This window comes from Podarcis muralis, chromosome 5 (genome assembly GCF_964188315.1).
Source record: "Podarcis muralis chromosome 5, rPodMur119.hap1.1, whole genome shotgun sequence".
NCBI lineage: Eukaryota > Metazoa > Chordata > Lepidosauria > Squamata > Lacertidae > Podarcis > Podarcis muralis.
In genome coordinates, this window is record NC_135659.1 from 101,948,049 (window position 1) to 101,966,338 (window position 18,290).

The window sequence follows — 18,290 nt, forward strand, 5'->3', positions numbered from 1 at the left end:
TTTCATTTGCCGTAGGGATGGGATAAAGTTTGCCTTCCAGGAGCCGGTGGCCTCTGACTCCAGGCTGGACCTTGTCCACCTGCCCTTCTTGGAGCTGCTGAGCGAGTTTTCTCCGAGGCTGGTGCCTCCCGACAAAGCCTTGCTGTGAGTGACTTGCGAGGGAAGAGGGGAGGCAGGGAGGCCCCTGTGCCCCTCGACTCCATTCTCTGCTGTTAAGCCTAATGCAGCTCCTCCCTCTGGCAGGCTGTCCTATCTCAAGAAGATCAGCCAGGCGCACCTGTCCTTCCGACGTGGAGAGGAGCACCTCTGGGCCTCGCTCCTGGTCTATCAGCGCTCCCTGAGCCCCCAGAAGGAGGCAGCCCCCTCACCAGATGTACCTGCTCAGCAGAAGCCTGGACCACCCGCCAAGAGGCGGCACCTGGATGGTGGGAGGCGGAATGGAGGGGGGCAGGGTGGTGGTGGTTGTACTGCTGCAGACTTGGAAGTGGAAATGGCCATGTTTCTCCTGCCTTGGCAGAGTCCCTTGGGCATAGTGATGCCAGTTTCTCCTCCACTTCTGGAAGCCGCCTACAGAGCCCCTTGCTGACATCCACCACCTTGCGGAAAAAAGGCCACTTGGCAGCCCAGCTGCTGGCCCAGGAGGACTCTGGCTCTGAGTCGGAATTTGTGCAGAGGTGAGCTGGGCTGTGGGTGGGCTAGGGCTTGCTAGCACCCTCCCTGCAGGAGGCTTGACTTGCTTCTCTTCTGCCTTTTCAGCCAACCACCGCAGGGGCCACAGCAGGGCCACAAAGCCTCTCGCAGCCAGCCACAGCCCAAGAACCGTGGCAGCCTAGGCTGGCAGCTGGGGCGGTAAGTTTGTCTGAGCCCTTGAGTTGCTGCAAGCTGGAGATTGGGCAATAGGGTTTCACCACGAGGCCTCTGCCAATTTAAATAAGTGGAAGTAATGTTTTCCATGAGAGAAGAACAAGTGATACAAGATTTTGTATACGCTGTTTTATGGGTTTGTGGTTATATTCATTAATATGAATAGTCATTATTACAATAAATCCAAGATGCTTGGCGTCTGCATCCAGGGAGAGATTCCTGTGACCAGACGGTCTTTGCAGGGCAGCTGTGGAAAGGCAGAGACAGGGCAGGCACCAGCTTGGAGCCATCCAGACTGCCTCTCCCACCCCCAGAATAAGCTTTAATCCCCCCAACATGGCCAGGCAGCAAATGTCCCTTTGCTGTGTCAAGACATGCCTCTGTTTTTGCCTCACAGGCTGACCCTGATGGAAGTGGGAGAGGCGGTGGTGGAAGAGCCAGAGACCAGTGAGGAGGAGGTCGCCTTTGGCAAGGTGAAAAGAAGCCCCTGGCAATGGGGGGGGGGGAGAGCTGCCTGCCCCCAGGTCCCCTGAGAGCCCCAGCCAGCCTGACCTGCAGCACCTGCTCCTCCTTGCACCCCCTCAGCTACTTTCTGGTTTCCCTCTTGGGGGCGGGAGGAAGGGCTGTGTTTGGCTTTGCTGGAGTGACTCCACTTTGTGCAGCAGGCAGTGAATGGGTAGCTGGCCCACCTGGCTTTTGTCTGCAGGAGTCAGAGCTGAGGCCTCTCCTTGCCTGCAGGATCTTATCTAATGGCTTCTTAAAGGAGAGATGAGTGGGGCAGAGCAAGATGGCTCCCCTTAACACCTGCCTTCCCTCTTCCTGCAGGATTCCTGAGGTAGGCTCCCCCCCCCTCGCAGTTTCTCAGGGGGCTCTATGCTGCGCTGCCCCTCCTGGGGTTGGAGGCTTCAGTTGCTTGTTGACAGTGCTGTTTATCTAATCGACGATCTGGTTTTGGTGCCTTGGGGGGCTCTTCTTGCCCTCATTTCTCAGGGACAGTTTTTGTTGTGTAGCATTTGAAGTTTTGCCTCACCTCCTCTCACTTGTGGGACACTTTCCATTCTGCTATTTCTGTTCTGCTGTTCCTTTTTGATTGGGTTTTGTGGAGCTGTTGGCTGAGAAATAAAACTGTTTATGGAAAACTTCTGGTGTCTGCAAAGAGGCTGCTTTGACGGGGGCTGGCGAGGGATGTTGCACGGTTGGGCCCTAATGCATCTACCCTGCGCTGAGGCGGATGACGTAGGAATCGCTGTGGGTCATGTAGCGCACCCAGCGGTGAGGGAGGCTTGGCTGCGGCCCCACAAAGCGCAGGAAGCGGATCTGCAGACCAGAAGACGTGTGTGCTGGCACCTCAAAGGAGAGGTTGGCGGGGCCCAGCTCCAGCAGCCGCGCCCGGCTCAGCCCTGGCACCTCCAGCTGCAAAACAGACACACATGATGGGGCGGGTGAGTGTGGCAGCAGAGATGGAGCAGCAGCTGGGGGGCCACCATTGTGGGGCTTCCCTCCATTGCTGCACCAACTGCTGGGGTCATCAGTTAACCCCTTACCTTGAAAAGGGCTGAGAGCTGGGAGCCACCTTGGACTCTGGGAATGACCCACTCGATGGACTTTTTGGAGGGCTGGAAGGTGGCGGACTGCTCTGGACTGCTCAGCTCCTGGGAGAGGCTGGGGGTGGGGGAACAGCTGTGAGAGGGGGAGGGGAGCACCAAGCAGGGGCACAAAAACACCTGCCATGTTGGAAGTGGCCTTGCAGCAGCCGCCCCCCCTCACCTTACCTTAGAGTGGCCTTAGGCACAGGCAGGTGGAGGTGGATGTTCACTGCATGGCTGAAAGAGATGGGATCCGTAAGTGGGGCAGAGCAGGGTGAAGTGGGTGCCCCCTTCCTAGTTTGCCCCCCCCCCTTGAACTACAGGGAAGGACTCTACCTTTTTGGTGACAAGTCACAGCGAAGCTTGAGGTAGATCTGCACTCTGCAGGGGCGGAAAAGGTGCAGGGTGAGGCAGGGCTGGGGGCCGCCCCCTTCTCCTCCCTTGCCCAGGGCACTTTGAGGGCTGCTTGAGGTGGCAGCCAGGCCCCACTCACCGGCCGCTGGGGTCGTGGTTGATGGTGGGAAAAAGATGGAAGGGCAAGGCCGCAGGGGTGTCGTCCGTCAGCTGGTACTGCATCAGAGTCAGCTGCTCAAAGAAGGGCAGGGCTCAGCAGGTGGGCTTCTCCCAATCCCCAAGTGCCAGCCCCCCGCCCACTTGCCTTTACCTCTCCTTGGCTGGGGTTCACGCGGAGGATGCGGCTGCGCTCAAATTCGTCCAGCTTGACGGAGCTGTGGAAGGAGCACTCGTCCACGCGCACTGCGGTGCCATAGCCTGGGGGCAAAGCAAGAGAGGCTTTAGCGGGGGCAGGTCCTGAGGTTCTGTGGCGGGCGGGGGGGGGGCACACTCACCTCGCAGCTCAGTCTTGCCCACACAGAACTCTTCAGTGAGGCCAACCCGCATCTCTGCAGGGGAGAAAAGGGCACAGCCTCCATGAGCTCTCCTGGTTCCTCAAGGGGCATTTCCCCCCAGGGAGGAGGAGAGCCCTCGCTACCTCGTGTCTCTAAGCAGTAGCTGCTTCTCTTCCTCACGGCTGCTGTGTTTTTATCCTTCAGCTTATTTGCAACTGAGGTCGCCCTGCCAAAGGGGATGGGGAAGTGGGTACACTTAACTTGCACAAGGCCTGCCTAGTGGGAAAGTGGGAGGGAGGAACCCTCATTCCCTGCAAGAAATGAACCTTCACAGTAGGGCCAGGGTCACATCTCCCTGCAGCAGAACTCCCTATTTCTAGGCACAACCCTCCCCCCCCCCCAAACATGGCATGGATTCCTTGGTCACTTTGCACCATCCTTTGCAGGAGCCTCCAGAGCCTCCAGTGCCCCCTGGGACAAACCTGCCCCTGCAAGTGGTGTCCAGACAAGCAGGAGGTCCTGGCTTGTCCTCTGAAAACCAGCCAGGCACTTTGCTTTATGATGGGCAGAGAAAGGGAGGCGCAAGCAGAAGCTATCCGAATTGGCGGTTGCCCTCCCTGGTCAGGACATGTCTGTGAGGGCATTTACTCACCGGAGCAGCCAGGAAAGAAACTCTTGAGGCGGATTTCTCCTTGGATGTCGGTCTTCATGGGGGTTCCCTGGAGGGAAGAGGCACAGGGCTCAGGGCCTCCACCTGGGCAGTGCTGTGGGTTCAGGGAAGGGCTGTGCAAGAGGGAATCTCTGGCGCTGCTTTCTACTTACGTTGGCTGCAATGATGACTGTGAGACGCTCCACTACGTCCAGGAAGACCTCTGGCCGCGAACTCTGGAGGAAGAGACAGGACAGCTCTGCTGGGTGGGGCTCTTGCATTGTAGGGCCCTTGGGGATCCCTTCCAACCGTACAGTTTTGCAATTCTGTTCCCACAGTGACCAGGCAAATGCTTCTCCGAAGCCCACAGGCAGGCAAAGCATGACAACAAGTCCCCCTCTCATGCTCTCTGTGTTGGGGGCCTGGGGAGGGTTCTGGCCGGGTGAAGGTGCCCTGCTTGCCTGAATGAATCTTCCACCAGTTTCTGGGAGCCATTTGGGTTCTGATACCACCAGAGCAAGAAAACCTCTTAGCCCCTTTCTCTGCACTTCTGCCTTTTTTTCTGAGCTACCAAGCCCCAAACACAGCAACTTTCCTCACGGGGGAGTCGCTCCACCTGCTTGATAATTTTGGTTGATCTTTTCCTAATGTTTCCCAGCTCTGCAATATTTATCTTGCAGGAGGTTGACCTAGATGATCGTGGGGTACATTCAAACTACAGTTCTAGGATTCTAAGTGCAACAACCAGAACTGAACTTGGTGTGCTGGGTGTGTTAATGCCATAGAATCGTAGGCTGATACCATGGCATTATGACAGTGGTGGTTTCAGATTGCAGGTGGGAGACAGGCATTTGTTGCATCAAAAATGTTTGTTGGCAGTCAGCACAACTCCACCCCTGCCAGCACCTTTGGGGAGCTTTTGCTGAGTGACTCAAGATACGGGGCATCTTACCTGTTCCCCCCGCAGGGACAGGACAGGACGGGCAGCTGCGCAACTGGGAGCCACTTTGCTTTGCTGTGTATCTGCTCCAAACTGGACCCACAAGAAATAATAATTATTGGAAACGGATGTTAATCTGAGTCCTGTGAAGCTGAAAGAGTCCTCAACTCTGTGAACAGCAAAGCAGCTTATTGCTGACTCTCAGGGACAGGTGTGTGAGATCTTGGAGATTGCCACAACATCCACATAATAAGATGCTAAAGAACACAAAGAGGAAAAAAGGAATGGCTCCCCAACATTACTGTAAAATAATAAATACTTGAAAAGCAGAGGTCACCAATATACTTTACCCAGAGCGCTTACGCAATGCCCGTTGTTTATTGGGGTTGGGACCATTTTCCAGCCAGTGGGCTGGATCCTTGGATCCTTGGAACCTTAGCTCCTTCAACCACTGTCAGCCATTTTGACAGTGGCTGGGAGAAGCCCCTGTGCCAAATTCTAGATTATCACTGGCAGTCAGTGTAGACAATACTGCTTGAGGAATTAGCAGTGGGACTGGCACTGTTTCAACACTGAACCCACCACCCTTTCTTTCCTGCTTTTTCCTTGCAGCCTCACTTTGCCCATCTAGCAGGAGGCAGCTTTGGCTGCAGCGGCAGAGAGGCACCCAGAGCAGAGCCATTTCTTAGCATTTTCAGGCCAAGCATGACAAATCCAGCCCAAGGGATCTTGACAACTGGACAGAAGCACATGGCCACATACACAGCCTTGTGCTGTGCAAGCAAGTCTCCCTCATCTAGCAGCTGGGGCTTCTCATGAGGAGCAGGTCTTTAGAAGCTAAAAGGCATTAGGTGACCTCAATGCCAGGTTGCCATTCACTCCCATGGAGCCCATTTCTGGGTCTCGCACTACCAGCCCCACTCACCAGGCCCACCGTACTGAGGTCAAGAAGACTGAAGGGCTGGCTGAGCACAGGCTCCATCTGGATGAAGTTCTTCAGCACGTCGGGCGCTGTTGTCTGGATGTAGCCATAATCCTGAGGGGAGGGGAGAGTTGTGGGCGCAACCAGTTCCCTCCTACCCTTCCCCTTTGTGCCCCAAGCGAGAAAACAGCTGGAAGCATCTATGCAGCAGGATTACTAGCCATGCACAGATTTGATCAAAGGAAATCACTTAAGATGAAAAGCCATTAATGGCCATGGGGGGGGGGGTTCAAGTGGTAGCCTCCTCACCCCAACTTCAGACAGAACCAGATCCAATGCCAGGCTCCGCCCTTTTAAAATGGTTTGCATGAATGGACCCTTCTTCTGCAATGGTCCTATTCTGGCTGGGGACCATGGTGCCCCCCTACCCAACTGTCCTGATGAGGTGCCGCACATTTTGATCTTTGAAGCTGGGTGTGAGCCTGTTGGCACCTCTGGTGTCTTCTTCCGCTTACGCGGTGGATTTCATCCTGTGTTCTGTGTGGAAACTCTGCTATGAATTTGTCATGGCCTTGTTTGATATTGGAGCTTTTTGCACTGGTTGGCCTTCCTGGCAGGTGCCATTTCTTTGCATGACTTGCTGTCAAAAGGGGTCTGGTGCACCCCCACCCCACCTACCAGGAGCTCATCCAGGAGCTCATAGATGAGCGCAAAGTTGAGGCTGACCGTCTTCTCACTCAGAGAGCCGCAATAGTCCCGCAGGAGAGTCACCAGCCTGGAGGCAGGAGGGAGTACAGGTGTCAACAGGGGGGGGGGGGATCCCCACAGCGCCCCGCCCTGCCCAACCTCGTGCACCGCAGGCAGCAGCCTCACCGGTTGAGGAACTCGACAGCTGCGAAAGGAGAGGCGTTGGGCAGCACCGTCGCCACGAAGTACAGCCCGGCGTGGCGCACGTGGGCGAAGTGGAGTCCCTGGCGCGCCTGCTGGAGGGAAGGAAAGAGGAGAGGGGGGTCAGTCAGCGGCGACCCGCTTCCCCTTGCACGACACAGCCCCCGCCCGCCCGCCCGCCCGCTTCTCTACCATGAAAACGGGCGCCTGGTCCCCCGGCAGCGCGGCGATCTTCTGGCAAAAGGTGTCGACCAGCCCGGAGTCGCCGTCGCCGCGGACTGAGGGGGGGGGGTCAAGGAAAAAGGGGGGGATCAGAGCCCGCGCCTGCGCCCGGGGGCCCCTCGGCCCTGCCCACCCCCCCGAAGCTGCCGGGCGCTGCTTCCCTGCCTGGCCGGAGCGCGCGGAGGATACAGTCCTTGTAGAGGAGGCGGTCGCCCTTGGCGGAGAGCACGAAGACCTGAGGAAGCATCGTCGCGGGGAGGGGGGGGGGGGCGAGCCGGGCACTCTGCACATGCCCCGGAGAGCCCGGGGGAAAGAGCTTCCGGATCCCTTTCTCGCTTGCCCGCCCCCTACATCCGGGACCTCCGCTCTTTTCGGAAGCGGGCCGCCGTCCAGTGACAGCTTGCCGTAAAGAAGGAGAGGAGGGGGAGAGTCGGTGGGCGGGACTTCTGAACGTGGGGACTGATTGGGTGATATGGAGGGGGAGGCGGGCGTTCCTTCCCGTGCGGGGATTGGGCTTCCTGAGCGGGAGGAGGTGAGGAGGGCGGCCATAGGCGGAGTCGGCGCCACTTCCCGCGTCACTCAGTTCCGTGGCGGGAAAAAGGAGAAGGAGGCGAAGCGGCCAAGATGGCGGGAAAAGGCGGAGGTTGCGACTACGCGGAGGAGGCCGGTGAGCGCAGGGGCGGCGGGCGGGAGGGCGGGAGGGCGAGGGCGGGCGGAGCCGAGCTGAGCTGACCGTGTCTCTCTCTCCGCAGCGAGGGCTTCGGCGTTCCTGGAGGGCTTCTACCGGCAGAGCGAGGCGGGGAAGGAGTTCCCTTACGTGGAGCAGCTGGTGAGGCGGGCGGGCGCCGGAGCGTGTGCAGAGTGCGGGGCGGGGGCGTCTGAGCGTGTGCAGAGTGCGGGGCGGGGGCGGCGGGGCGGGGGCGGCGGAGCGTGTGCGGGGCGGGGGCGTGTGCAGAGTGCGGGGCGGGGGCGTCTGAGCGTGTGCAGAGTGCGGGGCGGGGGCGGCGGGGCGGGGGCGTCTGAGCGTGTGCAGAGTGCGGGGCGGGGGGGCGGGGCGGGGGCGGCGGAGCGTGTGCGGGGCGGGGGCGTGTGCAGAGTGCGGGGCGGGGGCGTCTGAGCGTGTGCAGAGTGCGGGGCAGGGGCCGCTCCTCGCCCCTCCGCCGCCGCCGCACTCACGCCCTTCCCTCCCTGGCTCCTTCCCGGCAGCGGCGGGTGGCGCAGCGGGACCAGGTGGCGCTGCGCGTGGATCTGGACGACGTGGCCGAGGAGGACCCGGCGCTGGTGGACTCGGTGTGCGAGAACGCGAAGCGCTACGAGAAGGTCTTCGCCGATGCCGTCGCGGAGCTGCTGCCCCAGTACCGGCAGCGGGAGGTGAGCCTCGGCCCCGCTCCCTTCGCCAGGCTGCGGCCTTCCTGCCGCGGGGAGTTCCCCTGGTGAGCGCCGCCTTGCCTCTCTCCTCTCGCCCAGCAGGTCGCCCACAAGGATGCGCTGGACGTCTACATCGAGCACCGGCTGCTGCTGGAGGGGCGCGGGCGGGAGCCCGGCCAGCCCCACGACCCCCAGAACCAGTTCCCACCAGAGCTCATGCGCCGCTTGTGAGTGCCGCCCCCTTTGGCCGGGAATCCTGCTGCCTCTGCAGCCGCCCCTGCTGCAAGCAGAGGGGGCATTTGCTGAGTTTCTCTTCTTCCGGTAGAAATGGGAGCTGCGGAGGGCAGAGGATGGGGGTGTCCTTTTCCCCACCTCCATCTACCTCCAGATGTTGCTGCAAGGCCTCATGGCCCACCGTGGTCTCACTCTGTCTCTCTGCCCCGTTTCATAGTGAGCTGTACTTCAAGGCGCCATCGAGCACCAAGGCCCAGGTGATCCGGGAGGTGAAGGCTGATGCCATTGGGAAGCTTGTGGCCATCCGGGGCATTGTCACCCGCGTCTCTGAGGTGAAGCCTCGCATGGTGGTAGCCACCTACAGCTGTGACCAGTGTGGTGCAGAGACCTATCAGCCGGTGAGGAGACAGTCTTCCAGTGGGAAAGGGAAATGCACAAGGGGGTGATAGCCCAGCCGAGGCTCCTTGTACCTGACCCCCCTTCCTTCTCCTCTTGCCTCCTCCCAGATCCAGGCCCCCAACTTCACCCCTCTGCTGATGTGCCCCAGCCGGGAGTGCCAGACCAACCAAGCTGGTGGCCGACTCTACCTGCAGAGCCGTGGCTCCAAGTTCATCAAGTATCAGGAGCTGAAGATCCAGGAACATGTGAGCCTCTGTGTGTTTCTGTCAAAACAATGGGCCCCTCTGCTGCTGTAGTCATTTCCCCACTAACCACCCACGGCGTTCCAGGGGTGGGGTGGAGAGCCAATATCTAGCTGCTCAGCCACCAGTGGAAGCAGCGTGGGCCAGTGGTTGCAGAGAGCATGTTTCACAGGCAAAAGGTCCCCAGCATCTCAAAGCAAAGGTTGTTGGGTTAGTATGACGGGGAAAGGCACAATTTTACTTTAAGTGTTTCTGTCTTCCTCCTCAATTCCCAAAGTATTTTAGAGTGGCTTAGGATAAAAGAGTAAAAGGCAATGTTAGTTGGGTTGTTAACATGCAGAACTGGTCATTGTGCACATTCACTGGACCCCCTGGAGAGTGTATACATAATCTAGCTATAAGGAAGGAATTCTGCACATTTCCCAGTCAATGTGCACCTGTCAACTGGCCCAAAGTGGTTCTAGTCCTTGGGCCCCAAGGAAGGGCGTCTTTTGGAGCGGCCCTGTGATTGGCTGCCTCCTTCACAGCAGGTGGGCCTGTCCCTTCCCTCAAGGAGGCACTCACCACTTGTGGAGGCTGAGCCACTCCATGTCCACATCCTTGGGGCACAGCAAGTGACATTCAGACATAACCCAAGACTGGATGCTACACTGGAAACACCAAGCACCCCTAAGCAATTTGCTTAACAAGACACAAGCAAGGGAAGAGCTGCTCTCCTGCCATCTCTGCCGCAGAGCAGGCTTGACAGTGGGCTGGATCCTGCAGGGGCCAGTGTGGTGGCTGTGCAGTCTCTGGGTGTGTGATGGGGAGGTCTTGGGCAGGTGCCGCCAGGGCAGAGTAGGCAGTGCTGTTCTGGGCTAGGGCAGGTGGGTGGGTGATTGGATGTTCAGAAACCTCCAAGGAAGGTGGTGGGCTCTCTTCATTGAATGTTTTTCAACAGAGGTTGGGCAGCCAGGGATTCTTTATGTATGATCCCTGCATTGCAGGGGATTGGAGCAGATGGCCTGTCTGGTGCCGGGGCAGAGGGTCTGGGTGCACTGGAAGGGCGAGGAGGGGGCCCTGCTCTCACCTCCCCCTCCCTCCCTCCCTCATAGAGCGACCAGGTGCCAGTGGGGAACTTACCGCGTTCCATCAGCGTCAGCGTGCAAGGGGAGAATACGCGCCTTGTGCAGCCAGGGGACCACGTCAGCATTACTGGCATCTTCCTCCCTGTGCGGCAGACGGGATTCCGGCAGGTCCTGCAGGTGGGAGAGCAGTAGGTCAAGCTGGGAGGGGTCTGGGGGTGGTGCTGGGGCTCTGGACTGAGCACATGTCTTGCTGCATTGTAGGGCCTTCTGTCTGACACATACCTGGAGGCCCACCACATCGTCTGCATGAGCAAGAGCGAGCAGGAGGAGCTGGGTGAAGGGGGCCTCACGGAGGAGGAGCTGCGCCAGATCACAGGTCAGGGGCGGCTTCATCCTCCCTGCCCCTCTGGCCCCATGGGGCTTGGAAAGGGCTTCCAGGAAGCTGGTTGTGGTGTGGAAGTGGTGCTCTGGCCTGCCTTGTATAGTCTGGTTCCAAGATGCTTTGGGCAAAATCCCTTCTCAGAAGAGGTGCCTCAGAGCTGGCAGCGAAACAGAGAAAGCAGCTGCCTTATACTGAGTTAGACCCAGGGTATAAGGCAGAGAGTCTTTCCCAGCCCTACCTGGCGATGCTGTTGGCAGGGATTGAACGGGGAAGTTTCTGCATGGCCCTTGGGCAATGACTGCCCAGGAAGAGAACTTTGGGGTCATGGCAGAGATCTCGCCCAAAGTGCTGCCTCCTTGTTCCTGGCCAAAGTGAAGCCAGTCTTGGCTTGCTGGCCCCTCCTGTAGGCATCTCCTCCTCTCAGCTGCCTCAATCTAAATCGTAACCACCTTTTTTACACCCTGATTTGGAGAGTTTCTCTGGAGGTCGGCTGGCTTCTGTCAGGGATGTGCTTCTGTCCCTCAAGCAAGATTACTGGCAAACTCCCTTGTGCAGGGGGTGGGGCATCTGTCCGTCACCATCCCACGCAGTGCCTCCCTTCCTGCCCCCAGGATCCTGAATTGCCCAAGGGGCTGGTGTGGTCTGGTTGGGTGCCTGGAAGGTGCAGGGCAGGGGCCCCTGCCCCTCACTCACATCTCCCTCCTGCTGATTCCCTTGCAGAGGAGGATTTCTATGACAAGCTGGCGGCCTCCATCGCCCCCGAGATCTATGGCCATGAGGATGTCAAAAAGGCCCTCCTCCTCCTGCTGGTGGGGGGCGTGGACCAGAACCCCCGGGGCATGAAGATTCGGGGTAAGGCCCCCATGGCTGCAAGCAGCTGCTCTCCTGCGCCTCCTTTCTCCCTCTGCTCTGGGGCCTTTTCTGCAAAGTGCTGCCTTTGCTCTCAAGAGTGGGGCGATGTTTTCTCCAGAGGCCAGAGGCACCCCTGGATAATGTGCCCTCTTCTTCCCACTCCCGGACCTTGTAGGGAACATCAACATCTGCCTCATGGGGGACCCTGGTGTGGCCAAGTCCCAGCTGCTGTCATACATCACGCGCCTGGCGCCACGCAGTGAGTACCACTTCAGGGTCCACTGACTGGGATACTGCATGGGACTGAGCCTGGGACCTTCTTCCTGCAAGGCAGATGCTCTGTCCCTGTCTGGCTGATGTTGCAGCTGCTTAGTTGACTCCCTCTGGAAGTTACCCAGTTCCCGCCACGGTGGGGGGAGCAGGGAACCTGAGGTCTCCGCTTCAGAAGAAGCTGCAAGGGGGTGGGCAGAGGGGTCTGCCCAGGGTCTTCCTTCCCACGGCTCTCAGCCAGATGGGCAGGTGTCTATGGAAAGGTAATGCTGCTTAGGCCCTGAAGGCACACCAGAGCAGCCCCTGGTCTCAGAGGCCACTTCCACCCCCTGGGCTCCTTGCTTCAGCTTCCTGCCATGTGTGTGTGTTGGGGGAGAGTGCACAGGGCTTTCTCTGTGGTGGTCCCCTTGCCTCCAGAAAGGCCTCGCCTCTGAGGTGCATCTCGCCATGATACTGATTTCGTTTTGTCAGTTGGACAAGACACCCCTTTTGCTCAGGTTTTGGGGGAGGGCCGAGGCTTATGAGGCCCATGGATTTTTTGTGCAGCCGGGGGCCTTATTTTGTGTCACCCAGTCCTTGAAGCTTAGCTCTGAGGGTGGATGTTTCCTGCCCTGAGCCCAGGAGCATTGGGTGAGGGCGGAGAAGAGCTGCCGCTTTAGTGATGGGCCCAACTTCCGTCCCGTTCTCCAGGCCAGTACACCACGGGGCGTGGCTCCTCCGGGGTTGGGCTGACAGCTGCCGTGCTGCGTGACCCACTGACGGGGGAGCTGACCCTGGAGGGGGGCGCGCTGGTGCTGGCTGACCAAGGCGTCTGCTGCATCGACGAGTTTGACAAGATGCTGGAAGCAGACCGGACGGCCATCCATGAGGTGATGGAGCAGCAGACCCTCTCCATTGCCAAGGCTGGCATCCTGACCACGCTGAACGCCCGCTGCGCCATCCTGGCGGCTGCCAACCCCACCTATGGCCGCTACAACCCCAAGCGCAGCCTGGAGCAGAACATCCAGCTCCCGGCTGCCCTCCTCTCCCGCTTTGACTTGCTGTGGCTCATCCAGGACCGGCCGGACCGTGACAACGATCTCCGGTGAGCAGGGGCCGCCAGGCGCTGCAGATGAGGCCCTTCTCCTCCCTCCCCCCCCCCCCGGTTTTGCTGCTTTTTCTAAATGGTTGCCTGTTTTTCACAGTCTTGCCCAGCACATCACCTACGTGCACCAGCACAACCGCCAGCCGCCCTGCCAGTTCCAGGAGCTTGACATGGGCCTCATGAGGTGAGGGGGAAGGGCTTTCCAGCCCCAGGGGCCGTACAGTGGCTGGGCCACTGTGCATGGTGTAGGGAGGGTGGCTCCCATGCAGCGGAGGCCTTGGGTCAGGGCTCGTCTCCTTGCGTCTCCTGCCAGGCGGTACATTGCCATGTGCAAGCAGAAGCAGCCAGCGGTGCCTGAGGCTCTGGCAGACTACATCACGGCCGCTTATGTGGAGATGCGGAAGGAGGCCTTGTCCAACAAGGACACCACCTACACCTCGGCCCGCACCTTGCTGGGGATCCTGCGCCTGGCCACTGCCCTGGTGAGTAGAGCGCAACAACAATAATAAATAATAATGAAATTGTATTTATATCCCGCCCTCCCCAGCCGAAGCCGGGCTCAGATCGGCTAACAACATTAAAATGATACAACATTCTAAAATCATTTCATTATAAAATCAATTCAAATCAGATTAATGGCAACCATTGGGCTAGAGTTCTGTGAGGATTGCCAAAGGAGGGGGTCAGGCTGTGCCCTGGCCAAAGGCCTGGTGGAACAGCTCTGTCTTGCAGGCCCTGCAGAAAGATGTCAAGTCCCGCAGGGCCCTAGTCTCTTGTGACAAGAGCGTTCCAAGAGTCCTGCAGCAGCTGACCAAGCCAGAAGGAGCCACCGTAGCCCCATGTCTGGGAGCCCAGCTGGCTGCCTTTTCTGGGAAGCCCATCAGAGCCTCGGGGCAGCAGTTCTCCCCACTCAGTTGCCAACAGCTGCTACCCAGCTCTGATGGTGGAGGTGGAATATAGCCATTGCAGCTAGTGGCTGCCAGTAGCCTTTTGCTCCCCCCTGGTTGTCTCATCCTCTTCTAAAACCATCTGAGCCAGAGGCCACCAGCACTGCATCTGTCTGCTCTAATTCTTCCAATGTTCAGCTCTCCCCCCCCCCCACCCCAAAATAAAATAATTAATTGTAGTTCTGTCATATCTAGTTTCCTCCCAGCAACTGTAGTTGTAGTCTCCATGCTGTCCTCTGGCCAATACTTCAGAGGGAAACAGGTTAATCCATCCTAGGCCACCTGCTCCACCTTCTCACTTCTAGAAATTTGTGTGGATACAGCAGAAATTGCAGTGGGCCAAACATCTTTTTAGAATACTTTGCTTTCCTCTTTTTATTTTTTTAATCCTAAGAAGCCCGCTTAGAGTTGACCCCTGCAATTCTGGTGCCTGCACTGAAAGGGTTTCAATGCAGCGGCAGGACCTTGGAAGGCATCGCTTGGTGGTTTGGAGCAGGAAGGGAACTGTTTCTTCTGTGTGGTGGTAGAGGGACCGTGGGTGAGCCGGCTGACATTGTGGGGCTCCTCTTTAGGCTCGTCTGCGGCGTGTGGACTTGGTTGAGAAGGAGGATGTGAATGAAGCCATGCGCCTCATGGAGATGTCCAAAGATTCCCTTCTGGCAGACAAGGGGCAGACAAGCAGGTATTGTATTGTCATAACCTCATGCTGTGGAGTGGGGCATCAGACTTCTCTTGGGCTACTGGATTGACCTTCCCCCTCCCTCCCCTACTGCAGGACTCAGCGCCCCTCTGAACTGATCTTTGCAGCCATCAGGGAATTGGTTCCGGCTGGGGGGCCTCGCTCTGTGCACCTAGCAGCAGCTGAGCAACGCTGCGTCTCCAAGGGCTTCACTCCTGCCCAGTTCCAGGCTGCGCTCTCTGAGTATGAGGAGCTCAATGTCTGGCAGGTGAACCAGAAAAAGACCCGCCTCACTTTTGTCTGAGCCCTGCTAGCCTGCAGGAGGTCTTGGTGCCTGCTATCTCCCACCTTGGCTTGGACCTGCTTGCAGGGTGTCTCCTGCTATCGCTTTTATTAAGACTGGCATTTCCCCCCAATAAAGCAATTAATTTGTATATCTTGTGATCTAAATAATGCCAATCAATGGCTGAATGCTGACTCCTACCAGCTCTCTGCTTCCAGGGCTCTTTCTGCCTGGGGGCGGGATGGGCAGCCCGCTCAAGGTTGCAATGTCCATTGAGGAGAAGCAAGGGGGGTGTTGTAAGACCTCTTACACACACTACCACCCCAAAGAGGCCAAAGACATGAACCACACACAAAGTGTCTGCCGTCAAAACTGCTTTATTAGAAAGAGCCAACATCTCAAAAGAAGAGCCCCCGCATTCGCCGGCCAATGCCCTGGCGGTCATATAGAATGTTAAACTTGTTCACAAACTGGTTCATGGTATTGCAGGTCTTGGTGATGGTGCCAAGGTATGTCATGAGGCCCACGTCATTGCATTGCTGAGAGGGAGACAAAAGGAGGCCGGCTGATCACAGAGGGGACAACCTGTGTCCTGCAGAGCTCCTGGAAGCACTTCTTCCTCCCACCTTCCCATGCACCAGAGCTCTTCTCCAGCTGCCCTCAGATCAGGCTGTTGCAAGCTTTGCCATAACCTGAGGATCATCTAGTCTAACCCCTTGCAATGCCAGAAAAGCTCAAGTTGGCAGGTGCATTTCCAACCTTTTCCTTTTGTGGAGGTCTCTGTGAGATGCAGGAACCCCCCAGGCCAGAGGGAAGCACTTTAGCCGGGGAAGTAGAAGCAAATGACAACATTCCTGCTCCATCCCTACCCCCCATTAACAATCGATTCCTCTCCCCACACTCGGCAAGAAGCAGACAAGTTTTCCTTGCCAGGACACTCACATCATAGAAATCTGTTTTGAACTTGTCAGTGCTCAGCACAGGCAGGCAGTGGCAAAGAGCATAGGCCTCGCGCAAGATCTCGTGGTTGAAGGGCACCTCCCCTGGCGAGGGTGGGAAAAGAAGCAACAGTTTAGAGAGGAGGCTGAGGTGCTTCCCACCTGCAGGAAAGAGGAACACTGTTGCTTCACCCACAGCCCTCACCTGCTTCCGAGGCTTTAACATACTCCAAGATGAGCTTGACACGGCTGTGAAGCATCTTTATGGCACTGTGCTGGGCAATGAGATGCTCGGCCACTACAGTGACAAGTGGGGGAGGGGGAAGAGTCAGGGGGAAGCCGCCTGAAAATAGCCCTAACACCTCTCTCCCCTGAGGCATGAAGCAGGCCAGGAACAGCTTCCACCATCCTCTCTCATGGGAGACCTTGCAGCTCCAGCCCAAAGTTAGCACTAACTGGCTAACAGCCCCACTGCCCATTGCCCCCCCCCCCTTGCCTGTGGAGTTCTCGCCGCTGCCCGTCGCTGTCATCCGTGCCACATGATCAACCCCAATGCGCTCGGCCTCCTCTGTGGCCAGAGTGTACATCAGTTCAGCAAACAGCATTGTAGCCTTGATAGAAAGGGGGAAAGAGACAATAAGGCCGCAGATAGGCCTCTCCCCCTGCACAGGCAGCAAGCGGGGCTCCCTCCAAAAGTGGCTGGCTCTCCTCCCTTGGAGATTTTTAAGCAGAGGTTGGATGACGAGGGATCCTTTAGCTGTGACTCCTGCACTGGGGATCTCTCCTCCCATACAGGAAAGATGGCCCGCTTCTACCCAAGTCCTTGCAATACATGCCTTTCTAAAAAGAGTGAGATGGCGCAAGAGTGGTGGGTATTACCTCTCCATTGATGATGTCAATCACCGACTCGAAGACACTGACAGGCAGCTGAGAGAGAGAGAGAGAGAGAGAACAGCAGCTCACTCAGATGTCCCTTGGTGCAGCTGTCTGAGGTTTCAGTCATGGAAGGGAGCAGGTACTCACATCCGTGTGTTTTGTCATGGGGTTCAGCTTGAGGAAGAGGGGGCTCTCGATGATCTCACACACCTGAGGAAAAAATGAAGGTGCTATCAGGAGCGGCAGAAGTCTGGGCCTCTGTCCCTTGCCAATGTGAAACCGGAGGGCTGCTCAGAGGCCTCTGCCCACCCATCCCACAGCCAGCAGGCAGCAAAGGGGGTGGGGGCAAGGCTCACCTGCTTATGGACATGGATGTCAGACTGGTCTGGGGGGCCGCCTGTTGTGTACCAGCCTAGGAACTCCAAATCTTTGAAGACTTGTTTAACTGCAGGACAGCGGAAGAAAAACAGCTATCACAACATATAGTGACACTGGTCAACTACGATGGCTGCAAGAAGGCATTAAACTAAGTTATGGAGGATAAGACTATTGCTTGTGAATATGACAACGGATCTGTATTACCTTTACTATTGGAGGCAGAATTCTTCTGAGTACCATTTGCCAGGAATCACCGGGGGGGGGGGGGAGTGCAGCTGCACTGGGGTCCTGATTGCCAGCTCCTGGGGGGGGGGGCGGTGCCTCTAGTTTACCACTGTGCAAAAAGTGTGCTGGGCTCTGTGGGCCGCTCGGCCCCCTGCTACCAGCCAGGCTGCTCTGAGAGACCCTCTTTGGCTCATGCCTGTCCTGCGAGTTGCCCCCGCCAGCCCCCCTCGTCCTCCTGGCAGGCCCAATTGCCGACTCACACTGTTCCTCCTTGGTATAGTAATACTCCTTGTCGATGACCACGTTCTCCCCCACCGTGTGCGAGAGCAGCTCGAAGGAGTTCATCACCTCGATGTTGCGCCCCTCCTGGCGGCCGATCAGGGCCCCGATTACTGCGGGAGGCAGAGGGGGGAGTCAGGGCGGCTCCTCCCAGCAGCCCCAGCGAGGGCGGCTTGTGCTCCAGGACGACGCGAGTTTTGCCAGAGATTGCGGGGGGGGGGGGGGGCTCTCTCCGCTCCCTTCCCGGAAGCCTTGGCAAGGCTGAGGTTGCAGAAGATGCATTCGCGCCCCCCCCCCGCCCCGGCCGCCGGGCTCGGTCCCTTCGCTCCGGGGTCCCGCGGGAGGCCGCCCCTTCCCGGCTCGCAGGCAAAAGCCCACCGGGTGCAGCTCCCCCCCTCCCGCTCACCTTGGACGGGGCGCCCCTCCTGCGAGCGCATCCGGATCCAGTGGTCGCTGATGTTGAGGATGACGAGCGGGTGCAGCGCCACCGACACGCTCCCCGTCACGCCCGACGCCATCACCGCCGGCGCCGCTGCGGAGACCGAGGGAGTCGTGAGGACGGAGGGAGGCCCCGAGGGCGCCGCCGCCGCCGCCGCTCTTCCCCGCCGCCCCAGCCAGGCCCCGCCCGCCGCCTCCCGGGCTTACCCGCCGCGTCCACCTCCATGCCGGCCCCGTTGCTGCTCCCGGCCGGGCAAGAACCGCCGCCGCTGGGAGCAGCCGCCATCTTGGCCGCGTATGTCCCGTCGCGCTCTCCGTAGAGCAAGCTCCCCGACGGACGAAGGGCGCATGAGCGTCGGGAGTGAGGCCAAAGAGATACGAAGAAGGTAGAGGGATCCCGAGGTGGAACTTCCGGGCTCTTCTCCAAGCG

At 58.4% G+C, this 18,290-nt stretch overlaps 4 protein-coding genes across 10 annotated transcripts in view; 2 read left to right on the top strand and 2 right to left on the bottom strand.

The window, feature by feature from the left end:
* STAG3 (STAG3 cohesin complex component) overlaps positions 1-2,006 on the top strand; it is a 26,865-nt gene extending 24,859 nt beyond the window's left edge. For both annotated transcript variants that reach the window (XM_077929509.1, XM_028735744.2), the window contains 5 exons: positions 16-144; positions 244-425; positions 518-674; positions 757-849; positions 1,262-2,006. In XM_077929509.1, coding sequence (XP_077785635.1) covers positions 16-144; positions 244-425; positions 518-674; positions 757-849; positions 1,262-1,397 — 697 coding nt within the window. In that variant the 3' untranslated portion in view covers positions 1,398-2,006. The remainder of the gene's footprint in view (positions 1-15; positions 145-243; positions 426-517; positions 675-756; positions 850-1,261) is intronic.
* AP4M1 (adaptor related protein complex 4 subunit mu 1) lies at positions 979-7,322 on the bottom strand. Of its 5 annotated transcripts, none has more exons than XM_028735750.2 (15): positions 7,109-7,322; positions 6,890-6,975; positions 6,683-6,789; positions 6,488-6,584; positions 5,813-5,923; positions 4,900-4,980; positions 4,121-4,183; positions 3,951-4,017; positions 3,299-3,352; positions 3,115-3,221; positions 2,944-3,035; positions 2,787-2,831; positions 2,637-2,687; positions 2,409-2,526; positions 979-2,277 (listed from the first exon to the last, which is right to left on the bottom strand). In XM_028735750.2, exons 1-15 carry the CDS (start codon positions 7,164-7,166, stop codon positions 2,077-2,079), a joined length of 1,338 nt encoding a protein of 445 aa, XP_028591583.2. In that variant the 5' UTR covers positions 7,167-7,322; the 3' UTR covers positions 979-2,076. The 5 variants fall into 5 exon arrangements, with proteins under 5 accessions (XP_028591583.2, XP_028591582.2, XP_028591584.2 ...); XM_028735749.2 differs by having other exon boundaries at positions 6,683-6,792; positions 7,109-7,321; XM_028735751.2 differs by lacking the exon at positions 6,488-6,584 and having other exon boundaries at positions 7,109-7,261.
* A 118-nt stretch (positions 7,323-7,440) lies between these two features.
* Positions 7,441-14,877, top strand: MCM7 (minichromosome maintenance complex component 7). Of its 2 annotated transcripts, none has more exons than XM_028735746.2 (15): positions 7,441-7,586; positions 7,672-7,748; positions 8,126-8,290; positions 8,387-8,514; positions 8,739-8,919; positions 9,028-9,165; positions 10,257-10,406; positions 10,491-10,605; positions 11,332-11,463; positions 11,639-11,722; positions 12,424-12,817; positions 12,918-13,001; positions 13,131-13,299; positions 14,337-14,446; positions 14,540-14,877. In XM_028735746.2, the coding sequence occupies exons 1-15, from the start codon at positions 7,544-7,546 to the stop codon at positions 14,745-14,747; spliced, it is 2,178 nt and encodes a 725-aa protein (XP_028591579.2). In that variant the 5' UTR covers positions 7,441-7,543; the 3' UTR covers positions 14,748-14,877. The 2 variants fall into 2 exon arrangements, with proteins under 2 accessions (XP_028591579.2, XP_028591580.2); XM_028735747.2 differs by having other exon boundaries at positions 8,390-8,514.
* A 210-nt stretch (positions 14,878-15,087) lies between these two features.
* On the bottom strand, positions 15,088-18,226 carry COPS6 (COP9 signalosome subunit 6). The gene is made up of 10 exons (XM_028735756.2): positions 18,068-18,226; positions 17,829-17,954; positions 17,404-17,535; positions 16,897-16,985; positions 16,688-16,750; positions 16,544-16,591; positions 16,161-16,275; positions 15,870-15,962; positions 15,669-15,769; positions 15,088-15,265 (listed from the first exon to the last, which is right to left on the bottom strand). The coding sequence occupies exons 1-10, from the start codon at positions 18,144-18,146 to the stop codon at positions 15,125-15,127; spliced, it is 987 nt and encodes a 328-aa protein (XP_028591589.1). The 5' UTR covers positions 18,147-18,226; the 3' UTR covers positions 15,088-15,124.
* Positions 18,227-18,290: the final 64 nt, after the last annotated feature.

What these genes read in the sequence shown, in the direction of transcription:
- AP4M1 (XM_028735749.2), bottom strand. Translation starts at nt 7,166, where the DNA reads ATGCTTCCTCAGGTCTTCGTGCTCTCCGCCAAGGGCGACCGCCTCCTC. An exon ending in ACCTCAGTACGGTGGGCCTG is followed by an intron (nt 4,981 to 5,812) that starts GTGAGTGGGGCT and finishes TTGTGGGTCCAG; the next exon opens with TTTGGAGCAGATACACAGCA. An exon ending in TGAACCCCAGCCAAGGAGAG is followed by an intron (nt 3,036 to 3,114) that starts GTAAAGGCAAGT and finishes TTCTTTGAGCAG; the next exon opens with CTGACTCTGATGCAGTACCA.
- MCM7 (XM_028735746.2), top strand. Translation starts at nt 7,544, where the DNA reads ATGGCGGGAAAAGGCGGAGGTTGCGACTACGCGGAGGAGGCCG. An exon ending in CTTGACATGGGCCTCATGAG is followed by an intron (nt 13,002 to 13,130) that starts GTGAGGGGGAAG and finishes GTCTCCTGCCAG; the next exon opens with GCGGTACATTGCCATGTGCA. An exon ending in GACAAGGGGCAGACAAGCAG is followed by an intron (nt 14,447 to 14,539) that starts GTATTGTATTGT and finishes CCCCTACTGCAG; the next exon opens with GACTCAGCGCCCCTCTGAAC.
- COPS6 (XM_028735756.2), bottom strand. Translation starts at nt 18,146, where the DNA reads ATGGCGGCTGCTCCCAGCGGCGGCGGTTCTTGCCCGGCCGGGAGCAGC. An exon ending in CCATGACAAAACACACGGAT is followed by an intron (nt 16,592 to 16,687) that starts GTGAGTACCTGC and finishes TCTCTCTCTCAG; the next exon opens with CTGCCTGTCAGTGTCTTCGA. An exon ending in CAGCGGCGAGAACTCCACAG is followed by an intron (nt 15,963 to 16,160) that starts GCAAGGGGGGGG and finishes TTGTCACTGTAG; the next exon opens with TGGCCGAGCATCTCATTGCC.